At 46.7% G+C, this 15,806-nt stretch overlaps 1 protein-coding gene across 3 annotated transcripts in view; it reads left to right on the top strand.

Annotated features, from left to right (window-relative positions):
• Positions 1-15,806, top strand: part of Arsg (arylsulfatase G) — a 127,212-nt gene that overhangs the window by 35,013 nt on the left and 76,393 nt on the right. For all 3 annotated transcript variants that reach the window (XM_041635649.1, XM_041635650.1, XM_041635651.1), the window contains exon 2: positions 14,550-15,442. In XM_041635649.1, coding sequence (XP_041491583.1) covers positions 15,225-15,442 — 218 coding nt within the window. In that variant the 5' untranslated portion in view covers positions 14,550-15,224. The remainder of the gene's footprint in view (positions 1-14,549; positions 15,443-15,806) is intronic.

The following is a 15,806-nucleotide window of genomic DNA, read 5'->3' as shown; positions in this document are numbered from 1 at the left end:
GGCTGCTGGGGGCGGTAACAATTATGTACAGTTATTAATAATGCATTACAACAATTTTATTGTAATTATAATTTTTTGAATATTTATTTATTTGTAATGTATACAATATTCTGTCTATGTGTATGTCTGCAGGCCAGAAGAGGGCACAGATGGTTGTGAGCCACCATGTGGTTGCCGGGAATTGAACTCAGGACCTTTGGAAGAGTAGGCAAAGCTCTTAACCACTGAGCCATCTCTCCCGCCCCCTGTAATTATAATTTTTTAAATATTTGTGTTGTCTGGGATGCTGAATTAAGTGCCATCCATGTTATTTTATTTGTTTCTTTGGACCCTCGACCCCCAACAGGGTTTCTCTGTGTAGCCCTGGAATTAGCTTTGTAGACCAGGCTGGCCTCCAATTTACAGGTATCCGCTTGCCTCTGCCTCCAGAATGCTAGGATTAAAGAAGTGTGCCACCGTACCCAGCTTGTTTAGGTTTGTTTGAGATAAAGGCCCCCAAAATGACCTTGAAATCCTGATCCTTCAAATTGACCTCTCAAGTGCTGGGATTATAGGTCCGCTCCATCATGCTTGGCTCATCCTTTATAGCCTTCTCTGAAGGGCAGGCGTGATCCCATTTTAGAGATGAGGCATGTTGAGGCCAGAGCACTGGTCCAGTGACATCTGTAGAAACCCTTGGGTCTGGTTTGCAAAGTTGGCTTGGCCCTCTTGTGTTTCAATAATGGAGAAGTGGGTAGCTGGTGACTTTTGCTATTGCCGGTTAGAGACTGGCAATAGCAAGTCTCCTCAAGCCCTGCTGGTCCAGTGAAAAGATGAAAACCTCTGCTTTTCTCACTTCTTCAGGAAAGCACTGCATTACCATGCTAATCAACGCCCCCCAAAACAAAAAAACTTTGTTTAGTCCTAAATAAGAACAAAGGGACTTTTGCAGTCTGGGGTACAGGACCAGAAAAATCAGGAAATTAAGCTAAGAGCCGGGGCCCATACTGTCGGCCTCTGCAGTAGGTCAGTGGGAGCCTGTGCAGCAGGCAGAGCCCCCTCTGGCTCTTGCTTTGCTGTCAGCATCTTCTAGGGGGAAAACAGCTTCCTCAGAGCTGCCCCAGGCTCCCTTTTTCTTTCTTAGCCCTCTGGCTTAGGGTCATTTGCATGCGAACAGATCCCTTTGTGCAGAGTTGGCCTGCCTGTTCCCTGTCCACACTTATAGTCCCTCAAGTCTTCGGGTTGGGTTGCTAGGCAGATATGACCCTAGCTTGCAAATAAGCTCACCGCTTTTTACCAGCCTGTGAGAACTTCGTCTTGGGAAGTAGACTGAAAGGAATCTCCCCTGGGGTTCAGAGGGAGGGTCTTGCAAGCCCCGCTTTGGGCTGCTGGGTCTTCAGGGTAGGCTCAGAAGAGGGGAGTAGGTGAGGGGGCTATTAGGGAAGGCCTCAGTCCCTCATAGTTCCCCCTTTCCCTCTTCCTGTCTCCATTCCACCCACCTGACACCTACCTAAGACCTGACGTTCTGCATGAGTGGCTTAGATTCCATTATAGTTCATTCTCGCTTTAAAACGCTAATATCCGTTTCTCTAGTGGGCAGAAAAGCTGACATCTGTGTCACCTAGGACTCTTCAGCAAGTTCAAGTGTCCAGATAGAAGAGCTGTGTGTTTATCTTGGGGAAGGAGGGGGGGGGAGTCCCCTGAGGGACCGTGAATATTTGGAAAGGAACCGCTAGTGATGGTGTTAAAGAACTTCGGGTCACAGTCTGTACCTCAAAAGGCCAAGTACAGCAAGCCGTCCTTAAGGAGCCAATTAAAGCAGCCGGATTAATAGAAAGGGAGCAGAGGGCAATTTAGTCAACGTGATCACATTGGAAAGAGGAATAAAGCGATCCAGTGAGGCTCTGTCTCTGACTTAAGTTGGTCTTCAGGGCCCTGAAGTGAGAGCAAAGTTTAAATACAGGGCCAGAGACACCTAAGCAATTCCTCTCTACCTGTGATGTTGCTCATCATTGTCTGAACTGCATTCCCACCCTGTAAGGTGGTCTGACCAGTTGTTACATCTGGGAGACAAGTTCTCTTGAGTGGTGTCTCTTCCTTCACCCAGCATGGGATTCCTGGGTGGGGCGGGGGGGGTGCCCTAGTTTTTGAGGTCCATTGTTTAAATAGTTTGATAGTCGGATGGAGAGAGGGTATCATTATTTCTGCCTGGTTATTTGTCATGGACAAGGATAGTGATGAAAACAGGGGCCTGACAAGGATCCCCAGGACACAGCAGGGATCAAGGAGTGAAAGTCTGGGGGCTCCCTGCTGTGCTTGGCTCCCAGGAGGTGTCCTCCCAGGGAGGATCTTGGGAAGTTTGTTGTTTGTGTATGTGTGTGTGGGGTGAGCCAAAGGAGGGTTGCATGGAGTGACAGGAAGCCAGGAGTGAGTGAGAGCATGCTGTATTTGGGAACAGTGAGGTCACTCCCAGCAGTGGGGGCCTGTGGTGATGCGTGTTCTATCACACCCAGTTATCACTCGTGCCCTATTGATGACTTGCCCATCCACGGCTGTGTCTCATTAAGTCTGGAGCAACTTTGGTTTCAACACCCACCACTTTTCTCTCCCAGCCTCCTCCGGCTCCCTAGCCTACCGCTCCTGTCGTGTGTCATTCTCTCATTGCTTCCAGAGGAAAAAACCAGCCACACGAAAGAGAACATAGCCTTGGGCCTGTTGGACAAGTCCTTAGAAAACAAACCCATATTGTCAGAGCAAAGTATTGATCACGTTGCTTTTAGGAATGCATCCATGTGATATTAAACTTTATAATGTGGATTGAGGTCGTGAAAACTAATCTGAAATGTTGGAAAGCTACGTATGGAACCACTGGCCTTTTCCCCAGTGAAATCTAGCTTCCCCTGGACAATCGCTGAGGTGGCTAAACCTACCATGCTCCTCTCGGCTTGAGGAAATCAAAGTCTGCTTTCCCATCTTTGCCTCAACAGAGTCGCTGACTTCACCTGCCTCGTCTAAACAGACACTCTTGAGTTCCCTGGAAGACAGCCCTCTTGAGCCTGTTTTTAACTCTTTCGGAACAGGTGGACAGCCATGTTTTTCCTGATGGCTGGAGAAGTTTGGCTAGCACCTGATTCTAGGACTGTCCTGTGGGGGAGAGGCTGGGAGGGGCTGCCTGGTTGGAACTCTGCCGTGTTCCGTGTTCCGTTGAGGGTTCCAGCGTTAGGTGGGCTTGGGAGAGGTGCACAGCAAGAGAGTGGAGACATACCTGTGCTTACCCTCCATGGCCAGTCATCACCCCCAAAACCACACCTCGAGGATGTGCTCCCTCCTCTGAATTCCTTATGTTCAGATGATAGGAAATATGTCTGTCACTGAAGGTAGGCTTTTATTCTTTCGTGTGTGTGTGTGTGTGTGTGTGTGTTTACACATGCCTGCACACACATGCCTGTATGCACGTACAGACCAGAGGCCAGGTAAGTTCCTTGATTGCTCTCCACCTTAATGTTTTGAGTCTTCTGTCAAACCTGAAGCTCATCTGCTCTGCTAGCCTGGCTGGCCAGCGATCCCCAAGGATTCCTCCTGTCTCCGTCTCCCCAAGATCACACACATACAACGCCTTGCCTAGCTTTTATGTCTGTGTCGGGATCTGAACTCAGGTCCTCATGCTTGTGCTGCGAGTGCTTTAATGACTTTGCCAACTCTAGAGTCCCTGTTTTTTCCTTTTTTCCCCCTCTTAGAGCTGGGGATGGAACCAGAGGCCTGACATGTGTTAGGCAAGCACTCGGCCACTGAACCACACCTCCAACCCCTAAGACAGCCTTTCAACAAGTAAAGTTTTACAAGTGAGTATCTGGAAGGAGAAGTAAGAAAGGTCACCCGAGGTTAGGGAAAGCAAGGAGATGAAGCTGTGTTTTCAGGGCAGGGCCCGTAGGGCTGGGACCTCATTGTTCAGTGTGAAATGCCCTCATTCTGCAAATATTGATTGAACACTCTCTGGGCAAGGTACTGGGATTAGGTCGTGCCATAAAACATAATGGAGTGAGTTCCTTCCATTGCTGAGTTACTGGCATGCTCAGACAAGCGGATGAGTCGTCTAGCTCATACGTTCAATAGGAAGAGCGCGAAAGGGAAATTCCCCTTCCGCCTCCCACCCACCGGGTCATTTAGACTTTATAGCTGTGCTGCCCCAAACCAGATTTGCTGGACGAGAGCTTCTCCCAACAACAGGGTCAGCTGTCAGCAAACGCTGCCCAGCAAAGGGACCTAGCTCACATTTACCAGAGATAACACCGACAGTGACGGATTGTGTGACAAGGAGCCGTAGTGTGGACGCTGGAGAAGGCAAACCAGAATGACCTTTTTCACTTTTGGGGTGACATTACTTAGGACGCAGGTGTTTGGGACTTCTTCCTTTTTCCAGAGGCCTTCACCAGAGCTTGCTGACCCGCAGCTTCAGTAAAGACCCGCGAATGACCGCAGGAAGTCTAGATTTCACCGCCCTCGCGCTGGGGTTGCCTTTGCTCCGTGGTGATTTCAGTGAGGCTTTGGGCTTGCATCGCCTTCTTTTTGCACAGCTTTCTCAATTCTGGCATCTTTTTTAGTCCTCAAAGCAATGGAGAGGTCGAATCTGGAGTGAGGTCAGCCTTCCTGAGCACAGCTTGTCTTGTCTTACTCTCCTGTATTGTTGGAGGTGAAGGAAGTTAACTATGGCTCTGTTTCCTGGTTAAATAAGAAACAGGAGACGCGTATTCAATGTTGCCCCGCTAGCAGGTGACTACGCTGGACTCGTGGGGTGTAGGACATAGCATTAATGGTAAAATGCTTATCTAGCGTTCAGAAGGCCCAGGGTTTGATCTCCAGCTCTCTAGAAGGGCAAAAAGAGGTGGGGAGGTGGCTCAGTGGGTGAAGTGCTTGCCAGGCAAACGTGAGGGCTGGATCAGATTCCTGGCAGCCATGGGAATGCCAAGTAAGCACGGCAGGCTACCACGGTGTTGACAGGTTTCTGTCCTGCGCGGTTCCCGCAGTTGTTAAGTCCCAAAGAAATCACATAGAGGTCTACATTAGTTATAAACTGATTGACCTAGTAGCTCAGGCTTTTTTTTTTTTTAACATTTATTTAACTTTGTTTTATGTGCATTGGCTTCAGATCTCCTGGAACTAGAGTTACGGACAGGTGTGAGCTGCCATATGGGTGCTGGGAATTGAACCAGGGTCCTCTGGAAGAGCAGCCAATGCTCTCAACCACTGGGCCATCTCTCCAGTCCTTACTCGGGCTTTTTTTTTTTTTAATTCTTATAACTTATATTAGCCCATAAGTCTCATCTATGTTAGCCACGTGGCTTGGAATTTTCAGTGAGGCAGTCACATCTTGCTTCTTCTGAGGCTGGGTCAAGACTACAGACTGAAACTTCCCTCTTCCCAGAATTCTCATTGCCCCGCCTCTACTTCCTGCCTGGCTACTGGCCAATCAATATTTTACTAAAAATAATACAAGTGACAGGGTACAGACCATTGTCCCATAACACCATGAAGCCATTCCTGGGGCCCGAGACCCCTGATGCCCTCTTCTGACCTCAGCAGGTTCCTGTACTAACTTGGTGCACATACATACAGCCAGCCACGCCCACATACCCATCATAAAATAAGTAAATAGACTTGAAACCACATCAGCAGGTGCTAGAGAGATGGCTCAGTGGTTAAGAGCACCAGCTGCTCTTGCAGAGGACCTGGGTTCCATTTCCAGTTCCCAGTGACTCACAGCTGCCTGTAACTCCTGTTCCAAGGGATCTGATGTTGTCTGACCTCCACCGGGCCCAGGTACACATGTGGTGAACAGGCATACTTGCAGGCATAACATTCATAGAATAAAAATAAAGGTATATAAAAGTACATAAGTTGCAATGAAGCCTTTACCACAGGAACCTTTGAGGGAGGATAGTTCATATCTAAAACATAGCACATAGTGTCTGGGATTTACTTCAAAATAATCTAGCATGGGTCTGGAGAGATGACTCTGTGGTTAGAAGTGCTTTTTGCTCTTCCAGAGGACCTGAGTTTAGTTCCTAACACCCAAGTCAAGAGGCTCACAACTTCCTCTTACTCAACTCTAGAGGACTTAATGCCCTCCTCTGGTGTCTGAGAACACTCGCATCCACAGGCCATATACACATACAGAAATACACACACACACGATTAAAACAAATAGACACCATCCCATATCTATTGGGGGGGGGCGGGGCAGATGGTCAGGGACAGGGTGTCAACGCAACCAGACTGGCTATGTGTTGATTGTTGGGTCTACAAGCTGGATAAATATGCATGGATTTCTCAAGTGTAGTATGCTGTGCCATACCCGTAATAAAATATTTAGCAAATAATAAGTAATATGGCTTTTAAAGACATCTTTAAAGTTAACTCGGTTCTGGGGGTGAGGTTCAGTTTTGTGACCTTGAGCCCTTTTGATTTGTCTTCTCAAACGGAGGAGAGAGGTTTTAAGAGAAGGTGGGATTCAGAGGGACAGCTGCTCCCTCTGGTTTTCTGCTCTGTGCGTCAAGATGAGGGTATAATTTCCTAAGGGCTACTGGGTTTTTAGATGCATGGCATGAAGCCACTTTGGCTCTCCCAGATTGGCTTCTGCCACGTGGTTTCCTTCTGCAACAATCACCACAGGTAGTCTTGGCTTAGACCTGGGCAGGATGTCCTTTCCCTCCTGGTGCGGGCTTTCCTGGCATCCCTGACTCTCAGAAGTGAAAAACAGGATCTGGCTTGAGCTGCCTAATACATAAGTAAACATGTAAATAAAGGTCAGCGAATTTAGTGGGATTGCTTTCCCAACCTCAGAGAAGGCATTCTTTTGTTTTGTTTTTGGAGACAGGGTTTCTCTGTGTAGCCCTGGCTGTCCTGGAACTCTCTCTGTAGACCAGGCTGGCCTCAAACTCAGAGATCCACCTGCTTCTGCCTCCTGAGTGCTGGCATTAAAGGCAGGCACCATCACCGTCTGGCTTCAGTAAAGGCATTCTATCAAAGATGTATCAGTTACTTTTCTCCTTGCTGTAATGAAGTCCCTGATGAAAGGAACTTAAGGAGAGAAGGGAGGGTTTGTTGAAGTTACCCAAAGGCATAGTCAATCTTTTGCCAGCGAGATGGGACATTGTCATCTGTGAGGTTTGGGCTGGAGAATCACAAAATTGAGTTGCAAACCCAACACTCCCACTAAAAACCAAACAAAACCAAAACTTAGTTGAAATAAATCTCTTAATATTCTAAGGAAGTTTATGATTTTTGTGTTGGGCCACATGTATTGCTACCTCAGTGCACTGATTAGATACACCTGGGAGGGGATGTAGAACTCCTTCAAGGCAGTGGGGGGGGGGGGGGGAAGCATGATGACAGGAATGGAAGGTGGCTGGTCACTTTGTGTCTGCAGTCAGGAAACAGAGAGAGAAAGATACTCATGTTCTGCTCACTTTCTCCTTGTATTTAGTCCATGATTCCAACCTCAGTAGGATGCTTCTGCTCACATGCACGGTGGCACTTGCCATTCAGTTGTGTTTCTCTGTCCTGCCAGCCAGTTCCCAAATAACCACATGGAGACTCATTATTAATTATGAAAGCCTGGCTGATAGCTTAGGCTTGTATAGTTCCTATAACTTAAATTAACTCATTTCTGTTAATCTGTGTGTTGCTATGTGGTTCATGACTGTTAGCTCTCCTCCTGAATGTCTTTCTTACTCTCCGTCCATTTGACAACTCCTCCTCCTTCCCAGTATTCTCTCTGCTCTGAAAATCCTGCCTAGTATTGGCCATTTAGCTTTTTATTAAACCAATCACAGTGACATATCTTCACACAGTATAAAGGAATATTCCTCAGCTTTCAGTTAGACCTTTCTGGAGCATGTTTGTAGACATACTCAGAAGTGTGTTGCCATGATGGTCATAAATATAGTCAAATTGACAGTTCAGTTCCCTACAAATATTTTTTGAACTGCACATAGAGACTGAGGCCTGAATTCCTAGACTCTGGAGGCTAAGGTGAGAGGACCAGAAATTTAAGACCAGGCTGGGCTACCTAATGGTATCCTGTCTTAAAAAAAAGAAAGAGAAATTAATTAGAGACTGTTCTTTGAGTCCTTGTTTGAGATATTGTTGCTCTTGCCATCACACACACACTCTCTCAGAAAGTAATCTAAGTTGAGCCAAATACATACTGTAGGCAGAGTTTCCCTGTCCCAACCAACTGCTCTCAGATAACCAATGCAGAGACTTAAGAGTACTTATAAATGCTCAGCCAATAGCTCAGGCTTCTTACTAACTAGCTCTTACAACTTAACCCACTTCTATTCCTTTCTGTGCTGCCCTGAGGCTCGTGGCTTTTACCTCATCCTATTTTGTGTATCTGACTTGTTCTGCAACTGACTGGTAACTCCTCTGACTCTTCCTTCCTTCTTCCCAGCATCCTTTAAGTCTGGCTTTCCTACCTAACCTCCTCCTGCCCAGCTATAGGCCAATCAGTTCTTTATTAGCCAATGAGAGTAATACATATTCATAGTGTACGAAAGGGTTGTTCCACAACACCATACTGATATGGGGTCTAGGGGCAAAGGAAAAGTCTGCCAAGATATCTCTTAAATAACCTTTTGTCTGGCTCTGCTGGTAACTGGTTTTCTGCCATAAAGTAAAATTTAAGAAAGTCACCAGCCACTTAGGCACTTCAGAGTGTCCCCCGATAGAGTGTATCCTCTGCATCCTACACTCTAGGTGCTTCTGCCCACTCCAGCCCAGCACAGCCCTCTGACCTCACCCAGAGATTCTGAAACTCGGCTTCTTCACTTACACGACATCTTACAGATAAATTTTTGTATTCTCAACACAGCAGCCCACGGATTCTATTACTGTCAGATCTTGCCCTCTTGCCTGCCTTCTTGTGGCTTCACATCTGGGTTGCTCTCTGACTCCACTGGTCCCTCGTTCACCCTCCTCGGCCAGGCTGGTTACACCAGTTTTTTTTTTTTTTTTTTTGTCAACTTGACAGGAACTTCAAAGGAATCTTTTTTTTTTTAAAATATTTTTTATGGTTTATTTAACTTTATTTTATGTGCATTGGTGTGAAGGTGTCAGATCCCCTGCAACTGGATCTTCAGACAGTTGTGAGCTGCCATGTGGGTGCTTGCTGGGAATTGAACCCGGGTCCTCTGGAAGAGCAGTCAGTGCTCTTAACCACTGAGCCATTTCTCCAGCCCCCAAAAAGGAATCTTGACTGAGAAAAATGCCTCCATCAGATTGGCCTGTGGGTGAGTCAGGGAGGGCTCAGCCCACTGGGCATCATCGTCCTTAGGCGGGAGATCCTGATTGGTATAAGAAAGCAAGCTGAGCAGGGCAGTGGTGACACACGCCTTTAATTCCAGCAGAGGCAGGTGGATCTTTGAGTTCAAGGTTAACCTGGTCTACAGAGCAAATTCCAGGACAGCCTGTGCCACAAAGAGAAACCCTGTCTCAAGAAAACCGTTAGATAGATAGATAGATAGATAGATAGATAGATAGATAGATAACAAGCACCAGGTACCCTTGGTCTAAGCTATAAGATGAAATAAACCCTTTCTTCCCAAATTTGTTTTTGGCCATGGATCTTTATCGCAGCAATAGAAGGCAAATTAGGACACTTGTCTTGGTGCTTGCTTCTCTGTGGCTTGTCTGCCGCACTAGATCTTGGCCTTCCTTGACTTCTCTGCTTGTGGGACCCTCTCCAGGTGACTTCTTAGACCACCTTTTGGGTGGGAGTACCCCGAGCTCCCTTTTGACTGTGCCCCGGCCGCCCCACACATCTGACACTTTTCTGCCTTGGTTTGCTCCAGGACACTCACATTTTCCTTAAGAAAACCTAAGTGGTGTGAGGGTGGGGGCTTTATCTAGTTTCACTTGTGGCTGTGTACACAGAACCCAGATTAAAGCGCCAGTGCCCGTGCGGTAGGCCAATGATTGAGCGCCTGGGAGAACCACCCTAGACCACATGTGGACAGCTGCTTCCCAAGGCCCCTCCTGGTAAGTCCCCATGTGACTCCTGACCCCTGGCCAATGCGTAGACCATGCTCTGAACTGGCTGGAGAAGCAGCGGGACTCTGCCATCGGGCACTTCTCCTTCCTCCTTTGTCTTTGTTGGCCTTCGTTCCTCAGACGCTTCGTTTCTGGAAAACCAACAGAGCCGCGTGCCAGAAAGGTCTGTCCAACCTCCTTGTTATTTCAGCTGTTTTCAAGGTTCTCTAGGAGGATGCTTGGCCACGAGGAGGTCTGTGGGAAGCCAGGGTCAGGTGATGGAGTGGACTTCCAGCACGGGGTTGCTCAGACCCTGCTCAGCAGATCTGCAGGTTGCCTTGGTCCATGCCTCTCAGCTTAGAGCCTGCTCAGGGGTCTTTTCTCTACCTTCACCTGTAGGCAAGCCTGGAAACTAAAGGGAAACCAGCCTTGCTTTGTAGTTGAGCTTGGGCTGGGGGTATAGGTAATAGAAGAGCAGCTGCTTAGCATGCAGGAAGGGCCTGGGTTCAATCCCTAGAATCAAAACCTACAAAGTGTGGGTTGGAGAGGACAGGAATTGGTGAGGTTGATTGGCAGGTAAGGTTTGTTCTGCTGCCTTGGGAAAGTGGAGGTCTGGGGACAATACCTGTGTAGGGGACACCTGTCATAGTCAGCCATGCCACGATGGAGCAGATGGACTTTATTTTGCGGCGTGTTGAGATAGTTGGCCCAGTACCTTTTATTGAAGTGAAGAGAAGCATGAATGCACCCACTTCTGAGAGGAGAGCTCCTGGCCTGTGTTGGTGCCCATCTCCTTTCCTGTGACATGTGTGTCTGTCCGTGGGTACACACTTGCTTCAAGATCAGAAGTCAACCTCAGACGTCTTTCCTGGGGACACTTCCTACCTTGTTTTATGTAGCAGGGTCTTTCACTGGTCTGGTGCTTGCTAATTTGGTTAGGTTGGCTGGCCAGAAAGCCTCAAGGATCTGTATGCTGGGAGGAGAAGCCTGGACCACCACATTAGTCTTTATGTGGGCTCTGGGGAATTGAACTCATGTTCTCATGAGTTTGATATTCCCAGAACTCATATAAAATTCAAGTACTTTACAAACTAAGCAATCTCAAGCACTTTGGCTGTATCCTTAGTCCTCCTTCCTAAGAGAGAGTCATAAAGACTCAGTTGGGCACTTGATGTCCGATGAAGTCTCCAGTCCCCAGGCAGCACATGGGGCCACTTCTTTAGGACAGAGAAGCTTGCACGTGACTCTTTACTGAAGCGTGTGGTTCAAGTCCAACCTTTGACTGTCTAGTTTGTCTCTTTCCCATCAGTTTAAGAAACTAAATACATTCTCAGACAGGGCTTAAATGTCCCCTTGGAGATATGGATGTGAAGAAATCTGCAGTAGTCTGCTAGCTGGATGAGTTCATTTCCATTCTATGAACATTCAAAGTGCGGCGTTCATACTTCCTTTTGCAAATCCTCCAAAGAATGTCTTGTCCTGGAACTCCAGAGGAAACCAATCTAGTTAGATTTCCATTTTAATTTTAGCTTCCTTCTTAAATGAATTTCTCCCCCTGGAATTCTTGCACGGCCAGGTCATCCTGAGTTGGATTAGTGACCAGAAATGAGGCCACACTAGTGCCCTAAACTAAGCAGATTTAAGAAGAAAAGCTTCCTGTGGCTGTTGCCCATGGTTAGATGCCAGGAGGAGGAGGAGGTGGCTGGGAATTAACCAGCAGGTGAGCAAGTGTTTGTTAAGCACTCTCCTTATGCAAGAATTTTCCAGAAAGGGAGAAGTCTTTGGGACCTCAAGATCAGGGAATACCACTTGAATCTAATCAAATGCGAAAAGAACCCCTTTTGGGAAGTGGTAGGGCTTGAGTTTCCAAGCAGCTGGCTCAGGAGTCTCCAGATGAACCATCACCGTTTACTCAGACTTCCGTTTGTTTTGAACCAATTCTTGGCTTCTATCAAGATCTTCTAGAATTTATTGTTCCAGTCACCCCATCCCCTGAAGCTAACCAGGCGATTAGCTGGTGGGAATGCCTAGCTACGGAGATGGCTCAGTGGGTAAAGGCGCTTAGCACCAAGCCATGGAGCCTGAGTTTGGTCCCTGGGACCCACCTGATGGAAGGAGACAACCGAATCCTGTAAGATGTCGTCCGACCTCCACTTGTGAGTGCCACGGCTTGGGCAGGCACACGTATGCACAAAAACATGTAACTAGGGTTTTTATTTTCTTTTTCTTTTTCTTTTTTTTTTGAGATGGGGTCTCACTACGCAGCCCTGGCTGGCCTAGAATTTGCTACAGAATGGCCTCAGCTCATAGAGATTCACTAGCTTCTGCCTCCCAAGTTCTGGGATTGAAGAGACCACCATGATGTCTGGCTTACAAAGAAACATAATCTGTTTTGTTCCCCTGGGGGATGGTGGCTCATGACCTTATTCCCAGGACTTCGGAGGCAGAGGCAGAGACAGGCAGATCTCTGTGAGCTTGAGGCCAGCCTGGTCTACAGAGGGAGTTCAGGACAGCCAGGGCTACACAGAGAAACCCTGTCTTGAGACTCCCCCAACATGCTACTTATTTGTTTGTTTGTTTGTTTGTAAACAGCATGCAGAAATAGCCTTAGCCTATAGCATTTTTACATTTTCCTTATTGGTTCGTTGACTTCCATGGCTGAAATTTGCTCTAGAATTTCAACACTGTGTCACCTTGCAGGTTTAGAGCCTTTAAGTAAAGAAAGAGTGAGTGACTGGACTTTATTCTCAGCCGTTTGCTGCCTCCAACTGAAAGTCGAGCCCTGTGTTGTGTTTCGGAACTTTGTCTGATATATCAGCTTTGTCCACCGGAGCTGAGTCATCTCAGTTAGGCCGTGCCGTTTCCTTTTTCTTTGAGGCCTTGAGTCATAATGTTTTTATTCTCCAACCTCTTACTATTCCAAGAGTGAGCCAAGGACAAATGGTGTAGCTCTCACCTGGGAGCTTGCTCAGATTCAGATCTCAGAGCCAGACATGATGGCTCACACCTGTAATCCCAGTTTGGGGAAGGCAGCAGCAGGAGAGTCAGGGAGTTAAGGTCATCCTGTGCTTGCATACCGAGTTTGAGCTGTTTGAGGGCCTGTCTCAAAAAATCAACAAACAGAAAATGGTCCCAGACTTCCCATTGAATCAATCTTTCTTTCTTTCTCTCTCTCTCTCTCTCTCTCTCTCTCTCTCACTTTCTCTTTTATTTTTATCTTATTTACTTTTTTGAGTGTATCTCTTGGAGCCCAGGCTGGCTTTTTTACTGGCTATATGTTAGAGGATGACCTTGAATTTTAGATTTTTTTTCTGCCCCTGCTTCCAGAATTCTGGGATCATGGATATATTTCACCACACACAGTTTATGGAATTCTGGGGGCAAAACCAGGGCTTTGTGCACAGGCCTGCTAGGCAAGTGCTCTATGAACTCGGCTCTGAGTTTGCTAATTCATATGCACTTCCAAGTGTGAAAATCGTAGGTTAGATGTGGTTTTTTTGGCTTGTTTGTTTGATTTTTTTTTCTTTTTTGTGAGATGGGTAGGGATGAAATCACAGCCTGTACACACTAAATCGGCACTCTGCCAATGAGCTGCACCTCCCAGACCCTAGATTTTCTTACCAAAACCATCATGACTAGAATGTACAGCGATGTGTTTCTATTAATTTTTTTGGAACTTTTTTGGCAGCGTTTAATTATGAAAATTACAGAAAAGTGGAAAGCATGCTGTAGAACAGGCATATGTTCTCCACCTAGAGCCTATTATAAACTTGTTTTTCATAATTCTCTTTTTTTCCCCTAAATTAATTTCTCTGGGGGAGGCTGTTTGTTTGCTTTGAGAGTGTGTCTTAGTTATCTCAGGCTGGTCTCTAACTAGCTGAGAATTACCTTAAGCACCCGGTCCTCTTGTCTCTACCTCATACATGCTGGTGTCACAGTGAAACACTAACCACACCTGGTTTAGGAGGTGCTGGGGGATCAAACCTAGGATTCTGTGTATGTTAGGCAAGGATTCTACCAACAGAGCTATATCCTGAACTCCTTCTGTGAAGAGTTTCCTTTTCTTCTCTCACTCTCTTTCTCTCTTTCTTTCTGAGACAGGGTTTCTGTCTTGAACAGCTCTGCCTGTTCTAGAACTCAGTCTGTAAACCAGGCTGGCCTCGAACTCACAGAGGTCGGCATGCCTCTGCCTCCCAAGTGCTGGGATTAAAGGCGTGCACCACCACTGCCTGGCTGCAAAGAGTTTTTTTATGGAAACATTAGGTCATAACGAGACCGTTATAAACAATTATGTCTTGATAATGAGACTTTACCTTTTCTTCTAAAATGCTCCGTGGGTGTGACCACTTGTGGTGGTAGGAGTGGGGAAGCACTCAGGGAGGGGATCAGCAGACTGGGATCTGCTTGTATTCATCCCACCCAGGACACTGAGCTTCAACATCCTATAGCATGCGTGAGGCGTAAGAAGTTGTCTGTAATGTTACCGCCAACCCTGTTACTATAGGTTCGTTGCAAATATTCTTGTCATCCCTGTTTTTCAGGTGGAAGAAACTGAGGAGCCAGCTGAGCATTCAAATAAGAAGGAAAACATCTGTTGGCATGGAAAAGTGATTATTTCCCAAGCTACCGAGTACGGCACATCTGGCCTGGCTCTTTCGACTCTGTCTGCTTGTCAAATTTTGTTCTTTCAGGAAACCTTACAGAAACAAACCTCAACCATCTGGAACTCAGAAACTCATGTGGGGCTGACTGTGGCTTCGAGAACATCCAGGTGTTCTGCAGATGTGAGCTTACCCTGCAATCACCAGATGGAGTCCTGAGCAGATGCAAGGCTTGTGCTGTGGCCGTAGCCTCCCTGAGTGCAGAGGGTCGCTTACTTGCTAACTGGCCAAAGAATGGTTATTGACAACCATATGTGAATGCTGTTCCTAACCAGTCATCTTATTGACCTGTGATGAGAAGACTTCTCCAGGGGGCCAATCTGATTTACAGTGACACATTTCCTGACTCTTGGATTAGGATTCCAGATGGGGCCTTTCTGTAGCTCCTACCGTTCCTGTAGCCATTACTAACTCCAGTGTGTTTTTTGCCAACTGGACCCATGTTCCTTGGTGGCTTCCTGCACTCAAGGTGAACAAAGAGAAAACTCTTCGAGAAATCTGTGTTGGGCGCCCTTTGTCACTCGATCGAGACTACAGGAGTCTGTGATTGCCACCATGGGCTGGCTTTTTCTAAAGGTTTTGTTGGTTGGCATGACTTTCTCTGGATTGCTCTACCCTCTTGTGGATTTCTCTATCAGTGGGAAAACAAGAGCCCCCACACCAAACATTGTGATCATTTTGGCTGACGATATGGGATGGGGTGACCTGGGAGCGAACTGGGCAGAAGCAAAGGGCACTACTAATCTTGACAAGATAGCTTCTGAAGGAATGAGGTGAGTCAAGCAATGTTTTGTGCTGTTCCAGTTTTTGTTGGAGGAGTAGACAGTGTAAAGAACATAATTATTTATTTAAATTGATTTGCTTTATGTGTGTGTTTTCCCTGTGTGCATGTATATGCACACATGTGCATACATGCCTGTTGAACCCTCAGGAACTGGGATCATAGATGGGTATAAACCACCATGTGGGTACTGGGAATTGAACCCAGGTCCTCTTTAAGGGCAGCAGATTTTCTTAGCTGCTGAGCCATCTCTCCAGGTCCCACAAAGCACTTTAATAATAATCAATTGATTAATTGGTGTTGCTTTCATTACTTTATTGATTTATTAGATTTGAAGTCAGTATAGTATCATGACA

Source organism: Microtus oregoni, unplaced genomic scaffold (genome assembly GCF_018167655.1).
Source record: "Microtus oregoni isolate MIOR12 unplaced genomic scaffold, Mior012 000048F_ref0000485, whole genome shotgun sequence".
In the NCBI taxonomy this organism is placed as follows: Eukaryota; Metazoa; Chordata; class Mammalia; order Rodentia; family Cricetidae; genus Microtus; species Microtus oregoni.
This window is presented reverse-complemented; position numbering and strand designations above follow the sequence as displayed.